At 39.7% G+C, this 12314-nt stretch overlaps 1 protein-coding gene across 5 annotated transcripts in view; it reads left to right on the forward strand.

Annotated features, from left to right (window-relative positions):
• TRIM55 (tripartite motif containing 55) overlaps nt 1–12314 on the forward strand; it is an 89584-nt gene that overhangs the window by 56886 nt on the left and 20384 nt on the right. For 2 of the 5 annotated variants that reach the window (XM_007487038.3, XM_056823987.1), the window contains exon 10: nt 2119–2412. The exons of 1 other annotated variant lie outside the window; for it this stretch is intronic. In XM_007487038.3, the coding sequence (XP_007487100.1) occupies nt 2119–2412 (294 nt within the window). Of the gene's footprint in view, nt 1–2118; nt 2413–4173; nt 4264–12314 lie in introns of all 5 variants that reach the window. 2 more of the 5 variants (XM_007487040.3, XM_056823988.1) reach the window with 2 other exon arrangements.

Genomic DNA, 12314 nt, shown 5'->3' on the forward strand with positions numbered 1-12314 from the left:
AGCTGGATTGTCTAAGTATTTTCTTATGAAGAACAGGCCCGTGCTGCTGCCTGCATTTCATGCTTAGTAGGTCCCCAGTAGTGTATCTGTTGACTTCCTGATGCTCTCAGCAGATGAGATTGCTACCTGTTACATTATAGGCATTATAGAAACATCAGTGGAGGAGGCTCCTTTGGGTCCTCTGCCTAACTGTCGCAGGTGATTGAAATTACTTGTGTCAACCAAAGTCATCAGGGGAACATGGAGATGTTAAAAAATTAGCTCAGCTGGGCATGATGGCACACACCTATAATCCCTGCTTCCAGAGAGCCTGAGGTTGGTGGATTGCTTGAGGCCAGGAGTTCTGAGCTGCAGTAGGACTAAAGCTGATTGGATATCTGGACTTAGTCCAATTTGGTGAGCTCCCAGGCTGCCTCAGGAGGGTTGACTCAAGATGGGTCAGAATGCCTAGACCAGCATTGGCAAAGTATTGACATGCATGCCCAGCCAGCATGGGGTGGGCGGGAGACTACTCCATTCCCCCTCTTCCCAGTGCTTGAGAACAATTTTCAGGTACCCCACCGCTCAGTCCAGCCACCCAAAGTGAGCACTTCCTCCCTCTGCATTCTGGGATAATGCAGGGGTGGGGGTGAGGGGGAGGGGTAGCACAAAGGCAGTTTGAAGTTGCAGAACTTGAAGACCTTTGCCAAAGCTGGCCTAGATCCACCAGTAGGGGGGCTGGGTTACTCACCAGCCCAAGTGATATAGAGAGATGCAGGCTCACAAATGGAAACAGAACAAATCAAAAAGAATGCATTGAAGACTCAATTTTTGCAGCTTAAGCAAGGTATTGTTTAAAAAAATGTATTTATAGCCTAAAAGGAGGAAGCATTGCAGACATAGGTACAGTCTTAGTGCCATGAAGAAGTTCCCCCTTGAGTTAAAATAAATTTGAACTTTTTATAATTTTTCTGAGAATACAAAAAAAACTAATAATAGGAAGAGTGACAAAGTTAGGAGAATGATGATGGTTTACAAGGTTGGAAGATAGGTGAAGACCTAAAAAATGGAGGCTGTGTATTGTTTTGAGCATTCATAGCAGAAATTTTATATATTAATATATCCTTGCTTACAGTTAATTTGAGTAGGTGCTTTTCATTGTTCTCCCTAAAAGTCATAAGGTTTCCAACAGAAAAGACAGTTTTCTTATTGTCCTTCAAGACTGTAGTGTTTAGCCTATCCATTGCCCTTTGCAGTAATGTCAAGCTTTCTCAAAGCGTAAGGCAAGTCAATCAGTATTTAAGTGCTTATGATGTGCCAGGCACTGGGCTAAATGCTAGAAATCCAAAGTAAAAAAAAACCAGTCCTTGCCCTCAAGGAGCTCACGTGGAAGAGACAATGTGAACATCTATGTTTGCTCGAGATTTATACAAGATAACTTGGTCTTCTCCATCTAAGACAGCAAGGCCAGGGGAGAGCTGAGTCCCCAGGTAAGGCAGGTGTGGTGGCAGTAGATCTACCCTAGTACAGCTTCCCTAGGTCAGCATGTGTCACCCAGGCCTGGGAGAATGCCCATGGCTCCATCACCACATGGGGAAAAAAGCACACGGCCCCACACCCACCACTTGAACTGGGTTAAACTAGAGCCAAGAACCCTTTGCTTGTTGTCCTTATCTCCACCCACAAGAGGAGAAGCACAACTAGATGAGACACAAAGATTCCACATAAATTCTTTCATCCAAAGGAAACCAGATTGGGAAAGCTCTGCTCATAATTCTTGTAGTTCTTTAGAAAAGTGGTATGGCTACTGGGATTTCATTTTTAATTTTTATTACTATAACCAATTCTCAGTTTTAGAGGGGAAGGATTATAAGCATTTTTTAATAAACTCTTACCTTCTGTCTTAGAATCAATATGGGGTATTGGTTCTAAGGCAGAAGAGTGGTAAGGGCTAGGCAATGGGGGTCAAGTGACTTGCCCAGGGTCACACAGCTAGGAAGTGGCTGAGGTCAGGTTTGAACCTCGGACCTCCCATCTCTAGACCTGGGACACACTGAGAAGCTGCTGGCTAGAAACAGGAGGATGATTAAAGTCCACTGCTTTTTTTTTTTTGCTTTCATTTTATCTGTCCCAATTAAGGGAGAGGTGGCGCCAAGTGGTGCTCAACAGACTCCACAGTCTGAAACTCAAGTGCCATCAACAACAGCGGAAACCCTGGATCCCTTGTTTTATCCTAGTTGGTATAAGGCCTCCAAACGGCAAGGCACCAACCCAACTTCCACCCAAGTGAGTGAAGGTTCGGGTCAAGTAGGGCCTTCAGTTTCTGCGGATGCCACTGGGCAGAAGGCAGAAGAGGCAGAAACCGCGGCAGCATCCAGTGAGGGGGCATCAGTGAGTGGTAAGGAAACTAGCCCACCTGCAGCTACTTCTCAGGTCAGTGTCCATCCCCATTGTGTCTGAATGCCTTTATGCATCCGTCACTGGAGCTCCCAGCAGAATATGATAGGACAAGCAAAAGGCTTCCAAAATGGAGCCATGGCAACAGAGAAAATTAATTGCCAAGATGTATTTTTAAAAATATCCTTCATTCTGATGTGGCCACCTTATGACTGTCTCCCCAGTGGGAGAGGCATGAAGACTCGGGCCCACTGGCAGGCAGTTAGGTTTGCTGTGAAGAGCTGCCTGGTCTGCAGTGATTGGCTGGTTTTCCAAGTTGCCCATGTGGAATGGCCACTTGTCCTTGCCCAGCTTTCCTATGTTTTCTCTGAGCTTTCTGAGCTTAACTGCTGGCTTTTGTGTCATTCACAGTAAGGCCCAAGAAGCATGTTTAATGGAAATTTAATTCTGTGCTGGAAATAACTCCTCTGATTCATGACTTTTGGTAGTATTTTAGCTATGCTAGACAAAGATAGCTTCAACTTAATTATACCTGTGCTTTCCTGGTAGGGGCTGAAAATGAGGTTCCAGTATATACTTTGGCTCCTTTTCTTAAAGAGATACTCTATGCTCCCAAATCATTAAATGTGAAAGTTTCCATTCGTAGAATGAGTGTTTGAAACCCATGTCATGGGTTGGATGTTTGCATGGCTATGGTGTTTCTCAGAAGATACCTACCACATCTTCTCTGTGGTAAGAATGCTAATGGAGGCTTGATGTTCATGGGCATTCTTATGGTGCTGTGTGTTTTGGTGTTTTCATCAAGGAAGGGTTTGACAAAGAAGCATTATATCAGCCAATGTTTCTGGGCTGTGAAGAACAGATAGAATATTTTCCAAATGGTGAGAATTGCTTTGACTGTCACCCTTCAGGTTTAATCCAGGCTTGGTGAGGTAAGCTACTAAGAGTTTCAGGAGGAAAATAACTTGTTGAAAAATGTAAAATACAACCAGTGCATTAAAAGCCCCAAACCAAAAATGATTTTAAGAGAAAAGTAAATAGTAAATGTTTGCTCTATGTGGTTTTCTTTGTTTGTTTTTTTGGGGGGGGTTGGAAAAATTTCTATAGTGGTTATATATAAAGCATTTATGTATAATATCAATTCATTTTGGTATATGTAAAGGGGGGTGAGAAACAGTAAAAGAAAGTTGGGTTTGTAGGAGCTGCTTTTCTAAAAAGAACAGAGGAATATACAATATTAAATACCTAGTAGTTACTCAATAAATTCTTAATTAAAGGCAAAAAATTTGTCCTAAATCAAAATGAAAGCACAACTTCTAGACTAGGTGTTCTTAACCTTGGTTTTGTGAACTTGCTTTAAAATATTTTAAATAAAATTTTGGAGGACAACTATGTGACTCAGTGGATTGAGAGCCAGATCTAGAGATGGAAGGACCAGGCTTCAAATCTGAACTCAGACACTTCCTATTGACCCTGGGCAAGTCACTTGACCCCCATTGCCTAGCCCTTACCACTCTTCTGCCTTGGAACTAATACACAGTATTGATTCTAAGACAGAAGGTAAGGATTAAATTTTTTTGATGACAATATTTCAATTTAATTAATTTCCTTTGTAATCTGATATAATTTATTTTATGCATTTAAAAACATTATCCTGAGAAGGGATCCCTAGGCTTTACCAGACTGCCAAAGGGGGCCAAGCCACAAAAAAGGTTAAGAACTCCTGCTCCAGACAATGATGAAAGCTAAAGTTATTTCTGATCCTAACAGTGAGGCATTCTTCTTATTTCCTCGCAGGAGTTAGCACTCTGCTTATCACTTTTGGCTTTTGTTATCATACTTCACTACATCTGGAGTCAGATTCATACTTGATTTTTACCTTGATGGGTAGGACATCTTTTATTTATCATTGACTAACATTACCAGTATTTCTAGCCATAATGTTCCTTTTCCGGATACTTATAGGTGTGTTTCATCCCATGTCTTAAGAGAATCATGCTGTCGGATCGTATTTGCTACCTAAATCTCCCTATTGCTCAAGCTCTTCCGTCTCCCTCCCCAAGGAAAAATTCTCCATGAGCTAATAACGCATGGTGGAAACTGCCTTTTTCCCTGAAAAGGGGGGAAGTCTGACTCAGAACAATGACTCAATGGGTAATTATTCAGCAATCCAATGTGAGTTAACCTAACCAAATGACAGTTTAGGAAGCCTGGTCCCACCCTGAATAGCCTCATGAGGCATGATGGAGTGATCACCTAGTGCTCCTCAAGCACCAGTTTTAGTGATGATGATAATGATGAAGATGGGTCTTTCTTGACTTATAATCCTAGATTACATTTCAAGATTTATCTCTCCATCTCCCAAATGAGAAGGTGCCACATAACAATAACACTCTAAGTTTGGGGCAACTAGGTAGCACTATATAGTTATATAGAGAGTGTATAGAGTGCCAGGCCTGGAGTCTGGAAGACCTGGGTTTAAATCTGACCTCAGATACTGTGGAAGTGAGAAATTGAGAATCTGATCTGTTATCAATTACCAATCAATATAGTCCCTTATTACTACTTATTACAATACTTCCTCATTATGTTACCCTGGGCAAGTTACTTAACCCTGATTGCCAAGGCCTTCTCTTCTGTCTTAGTATTGATACTAAGATATAAGATAAGGGTTTTAAAAATAGTTTGAAGTTGGGCAGAGGGACCTAGCTCCCATCTACATATTGCCTGAATGTATTAGAGTTTATTGGTAGCGTTAAGCCTACCTCTGGAGAATTACCTCAACACTTATGACCATTGTCAGGGAGTCAGAAAAGAGAAAAAAAGGAGGGGAGGTGTTGAATCAGTGGCTATCTACCAGCCAAAGAAAACCAGAAGAAAATCAGAATCAAAAATGGCTCTTAAACAATGTTTGCAAATTATTTTCTAGCTTTGACTCTCTTAACTAAGCCTTTCCCTGCCTAAATTTTTCAGTTATAAAGGTTTTTTTTTTTTGGTGCTAGTATCTTTTTATTTTAACTTCTCCTTAAGAGGATTGTTATCATATTAATAAATAATATTTTAAAAATCTAAGCCTGACAGCCTTCTAAGTAACTGACCTACTGAGCCTGCTTTTCAGCTCCATGGACCTGTGTCTCCAAAGGGCTTTGGGTCACTGGCAACATGCAGACCTAGCTATTTCTGGTTCGTTGGCTTTTCCTTTGGTTGACATTTGGCTGATCTGGGAGCTCTCCATCACAGAATTCAATTTCTTTCACCTCATTATTTTCAGTTGTCAGCCTTCCAATGGCAGTGGCTGCTTGTCAGTCCCCTTTCAGTTTGGGATCCATCAAACTGTGTGAGGGATGGTAGGATGGTGGAGATGGCAGCTCCCTCTTCTCCTAGAGAGTAAATGAAGTGGTTCATGGTGTCTTCAATCTTCTTGACTCTGCCCTTGTTAAAGGTTCTTCAAATTTGGGATAGAATGACTTATTTGAAATCTCTTAATTATAACTAAATAGTACATTGCAAGTATTATTTCATTTTGATCCTAACAGTAATAGGTAGATATTATTTTTGGCCTTTTTTACAGAAGAGGGAACTTTGGCAGACAGAAGTTAAGGGATTTGCCCAGAGTTACATAGGTATTAAGTAGCTGAGGCAAGTCTTGTGCTCTCTCTATGTACCACCTTGTTGCCTCATTTTCTAATCATTCATCCAAAAGAAGAGAATGGAAACCTGCCCTGGCTATGATCTTAGTAGGGGCTAATGAAGAGGAAGAAAGAATTGTTTCTGTTACTGCAACAATCTACTTATGGATCTGAATGATTGGCTAAGAGTTCAGCTATGTTCTGAGTGTCAAGGGAGTTGGCCCCACCATCATCTCTGCCAAATGTGTCTGAGGCTGCAGAGGGAATGTCAAGCTTTGTGGCTGCCCATCCATTCATCCCATTTCATATATGCTAAAATGCATATGCCTGTTCATCCGAGTTGGAGTAGGAGAACTAAAGGGGAGAGAAGTCATAGAGGAAAATGCATGTTCATTGTAGCAGAAAATCTAGAGCTTTTCATGTTGTTTGGGAAAGAGCTTGTGTGTGTGTGTGTGTTATTGTGTGTGTGTGAGTGTGTGTGTGTATATGTGTGAGTGTGTGTGAAAAAAGCTCAAGTGCTAATTATAAAGTGATTTGGAACAATTGTCCACTGAGTAAGAACTATGGGAACAAAATGAATCAATGTTAAGCATTTACTCAACCAGTATGGAAGGTTCAGGTGGGCATCAATATGGATTTTTAGAAAACATTGACCATACATCTACTAACTTGATGGTTGAGGCATTTCAGATTCAGTGGGAGTTATCTCCCCCTCTGGTTCTTCAGATCCTGGAATCTCCATATTTCTTTCTGACCAGGACATAATAGGTACCTCAGATATGACATATCCTGTGACTTGAAGGCTGAAGGGTAATTTCTAATTCAACATATGTTGAATTAAGTCACACTTGAGAATTAATGACAGAATTTCCATTTACCTCTTTACTGAATCTATTTGTTTCTCCTTCTTTGCCTGTTCAGGCTGTGCCTTCCTTTTTCTTTAGTTAACATCCTAACAGGCCATTTGATATGTTGGATTTCTTTTGCCTTATCTTCCTTGATTGGGTTGTCTCTTGTAACTGAGTGATATTTTTCCTTTAGCTAAGAACCTCAGTATCTGCTAGAAACTTATTCAGTGACTCATTCCAACCTCAATCCCTTGACTGCCAACCTCTCAAACAATTAAAACTTTCCCTCCCCAATAATTTGCTCATATTCATTCACTGGGTAAAATCCCATCACTGGTTTTCCTATGCCCAAATGCTGACCCTGCACAACAGCTATAACCTGCCTTCTCTGATTCCTCTGTGTATAAAACCAGATAAAAATATTATTTTGACTCTAACGAGCTAATAATTGATGAGTAAAAAAAATAAATCTCTGACTTCTCTACCACCGGTAAAATGCGTTTGTGTTTTATAAAAGGCATATTCATATTTAGCTTCTTCTGTTCTCCAGAAAAGAACCATCCCACAGGGAAGTTTGAACTCAGTCCAGTGTTAGCTTTTACAATTTAGGGCATATTGGAATAAATAAATGTTACTGGCTACTCTTTTTTGGGATATATTCTGAAATTCATTGCTTTCAGTTTCTGAAATTGCCTTATCTTAGTTTCTTCATGTGTAAAATGGAGCATGTGACTAGACTAGATCTCCAAATTCTCTTCCATTTCTAATAGGTTATGATTCTATGAATTTGCACTATAGGTCTAACCATACTGAGTCAGGGCTGGGTGGTATAGACCCTGCCCTTCTTCATTCTACAACAGTGTGGAAGGAAGGCAAAGGGATTTTTGTTAATGTCCTTGTTTGGTAAGGGAGTATATAACCCATAGAATTCCCAGAGTCTGACTGGACTGTGAAGTTTCCACTCACTTAGGTTATGTCAGTTGTTTGCTCTGCCAATTGAAAGAGATTAAGGTGGAACTAACATTTGATCAGTTTTATGTAATAGAGCTATGGAGTCAGGAGCATGTTAGAGTTGGGAGCAGGAGGAAAGGATGGGATGTCAAAGTGCTCCAGCTAGAACATCCAAGAGAAATTCAACTAAGACCATGCATGAAAGATTCAGGTTTACTCCCCCTGAGAAACTAACTGAGGTGGCAATTTTCAAACTGACATTGTGTCCTTAGGCAAATCACTTAATCTCAGTCCTCCAGGCAAATGTCTAAGCTGAGCTGTACAGGTAGGAGTTCCTCAACGAGAAATCCCTAATACCAGTGAAATCACAGGTTCAGTCCTTCACTTCATCCTTAAGCCTCCATTTTTTTGCATACCTCAGGCAAGTCCAAGCTTCTTAAAGGGAAGCCCTAGAATTTCCCACTATTGTTGTTTCCAATTTCAAAAATACTACCCAGTCATTTTTTAAATGATTCCTCCACCTGTGTCTGAACCCTAAATTAAACTTTATCGTTTTGCTTTTTTTTTTAAACTTTGGAGATGCCAAGGAAGAATGCATGATGCCTAAAAGGCATTTGGGCTTTTCAATGTGATTTTTAGGGGAATTTTTCCAGAGATGGAAAGGAGCAGTGACCTTCTGCTTCCTGGAAACTGCTTGTTGAACTGACATTGCAGATATTTGCTAGTCCTGTTCAATGAAATCTTGTATTGAATCAATGGATCATTGACTTCTTGAGCTCTAAGGGAATGTGGAGAGCATGATGTCAAGAACCGCAGCCTGGAGGTCCAGACCTAACCTCCCATTCTTTTACTGACATTAATTTGCAATAACACCTTGGGCAAATCCTTTAGTCTCTCTGGGCTTTACTTTCCTCCTCTGAAAAATGAAAGGATTACAGTAGGTCATTGAATTTTAGAGCTAAAAGAAACTTGGTGGATCCAGCCCCCTCATTTTATAGGTAAGAGAACTGCAGCCCTAAGACATAAAGTGACTTTTCAAAAGTCACATAGTTGCCTGGCAGCTGAGCTCTCAAGGAACCAGAGCAAATATTTCCATAGAGATTCTTTCCCATTCACAGCAGCTGCAGGGTTAATCCAGCAGCTGTTCTGGCCAATCCCCAGGGCTGAGCTGTGGAGATGGTTTCCTCACAGTTCAGCCATCACAGAGAAGTGAAGACAGGCCATTTGGAGATTAGTTGTGGAAAGAGAGCTGGACCTACAGAAAGCTCCGTAGTTAATCACTTCTCTCACTTGACAGCTTGATTATCAGTATCTGAACAACAGGTGGCTAAATTAGTATACTTTGCTGGAAGCTGGATTCTGCAGATACAAGAACAAAAAGATCTCAATATTATAGGAACTCTTAGTTTTAGGAATTGTTTCCTTATTGTACATCATATTTCTTTATATTGAAAATTATTAAAAATAGAATTGTATCCAGATTATATCTATAATAAGTGGGCAGTGTTTGGTAGAGACAAAACAAAATGGTGCCTCTGATCTTTGCCTGGTTATAGTTTGTTGCGGAAGATTTATGGATTAGACCCTGGGTAAAGGCAGTAAAAGTAACAGTGCTAATGATAGTTCCCCTGTTAAACAAAGAATACATTTTGTCATTTTCAAGTGTGTTTCTCATCTTGAGTCTTTTAACTAGACTCCTGTTTTTCAAAAATTCACTAATTCCTTCATAGACATTTATCTAGTCTTGGAATTTAAAGAGCATCTGATATCATAGTAATCCTGCACACAGGTGTTTAGACAAGTCTCCTGTTTTAGGCTCATAAAAAGCCAATTTGGAAAAAATAAAATCTTTCCACCTTGCCTCAATTATGATCTCCAAAATGGCCCCATTCTTAATTCCATTTAAGATATTTATTTATCAGAGCTTCCTTCATTCAGTTAATACCTACTGAATATTTATTCAAGGAATAGAAGATTAATGACTTCACTTTTCATTAGTGATAATGGAAGATTAGTGCCCATCTCTTATTTTCTTTGTGCCTATCCTCTGTGTGGTTGTAGTATTAAAGAAAAATTCTCATGAAGCTATCTCAGTGTCTCAATGGATATCATCAAGCACTTTTGTGCCAGGCATGGGCCTAAGAGATAGGATCACAAAGAAAGGCCCAAATAGGATCCCTGCCCTTGAGGATTTCACATTTTAACAAAGGATGCGATATTTTAAAAATTGTACATGCAAGATATAGACAGTGTAAGTGGAAGATAATCACAGAGGGAAGGCACTCCCAATGGAAGGGGCCAGAGAAAAGGCCTCCTACAGAAGGTGGGAGTTGAGATGAGTTTTGAAGGAAGCTAGGAGATGGGGGGGGGGGGGTGCTATCCAGGTAGGAAGACAACCAGAGAAATGGCATGGAGTCAGAATGGTGTACCATCATGTATTGAGAATAATGCTCTAGCCAGTTTTTATTGTACAGATCTCATCCTCTATTTGGACAAGATCCAAACAAGTTGCCATTAGTCTAGTCTACTGATGAGACCAGTTAATTCATCACTTCATATCATTGACAAGGATGTAAGATAGAGCAAACAATTCATCCTAAATTCAACTGGGAACCAGTTCTTTACAGGACATTTGCCACAGATAGAACTTCTGTGTGAGCATCGGGGTGTGCAACTTATATTCATTGCTCCCAAGTGTGAAGGAAGTATGTACTGACCCTCGACTCAGAGCTGGTGGAAAGCCATGTATCATAGACATTAACAACTTGTTTCCAAGGTAGCTAGGTGGTTCAGTGGATAAAGAGCCAGGCCTGGAGACAAATCTGGCCTCAGACATTTCCTAGCTATGTGACCCTAGGCAAGTCACTTGAGCCCAATTGCTAACCCCATACTACTCTTCTGCCTTTTAACTAAAGCTAGTATTGATTCTAAGACAGAAGGGAAGGGTTAAAAACAATGTTCGTCTAAGAAAATAATCCCATATGCCACCTTTGGCATGTATCCTAAATATACCAACCTCTGTTCTCCAAATTTTACTAGGTAAATTTTTAAATGGCTTGACAGTCATGTGTAGTTTTTAAAAAAAAATTATACATTGATATTTGAATGAATCTATAACTTTATCTATATGGGCATTTTCCCCTATTCCCCAGCACTACCAATGGTGTTCTCAATCTAACCATGCCCTCTCAACACTCATAATTCTTATCTTTTTCTTTCCATAAGCCTTCCAAAAAAGACTGACTCAGTATACCTAGACCCTCCCTTTATGTCTTTCTCTATATGGCCAAACCACTTCTTTCCCCAGGAGAATGTGATCTTGATGCTGCCTTTATCTTTATACCACTTTTTATTAATATACTGTAGAATCTTTATATCAACCATCTGTCTTTCCATTATTCTTTAGGTCATTTGCCATTTGGACTTTGAGAACTAATAGGAATTCTTGGAGAGTATCACTGGGGAGAATATTGATGTTAAAAATGTGGGTACTTTCAGAAAAGTATCAGAAGTCTCATGTGAATTGATACAGAGTGAAGTCAGCAAAACCAGGAAAGCAATATAATAGTGACTAACAATGGAAATGGAAAGAACAAAAAACAAAACTCGATTTCTACTATATAATTATAATGATGAAGCTTTGCTATAGAGAAGAAATAAGAATTATATTATATTGCCTTCCTTTCCTTGACAGGTAGGGAACTATGAGTGTGCTGCCAGACTTGGTTCATGTGTTGGTTAGTTTTGCTGAATTGCTTTTCTTCCTTTTTCTTTTTTATTCTTTCTTGTAAGAGTTGGCTTACTTAGGGGAAGAGAGGAGGAATATTCAGAAATGACAGTGATGTCAAAACAGAAGCTATTGATTAAAATACATAAAAATAAGATGGATGATTTTTAAAAGGAGGATTTGAGTGGTTAAAAATAAAAGCTATTAAAGCCCTAATGGGAACCAAAGGTTCCATTCTAGGTCTCTTTCCTCATATCTAACAAATATGGAATTTCTCTACTTCCCATCAGACCCCTACTTATTTCATCTTCATCAAAAGACTTAGTTTTCCATTAACAGAGCTGATAAATAGAGCAATCTATAAGAGCTTCAACCAGTGATAGAGGACAGCCAAATTACCTTTCCCCTAGGCGTTACATATAGAGGATAAAACCATTTTCATGCAAATGGACTTTGGGATAGAAATCATCCTTTCTTGTTTTGTGATCAAATGCAGAATCCAGATTCCACAAGAGACCTAGAGGTGAGAGATGCCAAAGGCTGAAGGTGATGCCACTCGTCTTTCCTGAGCCAGTTTAATTTCAAAAGTTATTATAGAGCATTAAAAAAAAATAAGAAAGGGAACAAAGAGCATAGTGTTATTCTAGTGCCTGATTTCCCATGAGTATGGATGCTTCCTATGTTCTTTGAAACGATATATTTAATTTTCCAAAACAAATAGAAATGAATGAGAATTAAAGTGTGTTCTCTCAATTTAATTGAGGGATTCAGGATGTTAAATTA

Source organism: Monodelphis domestica, chromosome 3 (assembly GCF_027887165.1).
Source record: "Monodelphis domestica isolate mMonDom1 chromosome 3, mMonDom1.pri, whole genome shotgun sequence".
Classification (NCBI taxonomy): Eukaryota; Metazoa; Chordata; class Mammalia; order Didelphimorphia; family Didelphidae; genus Monodelphis; species Monodelphis domestica.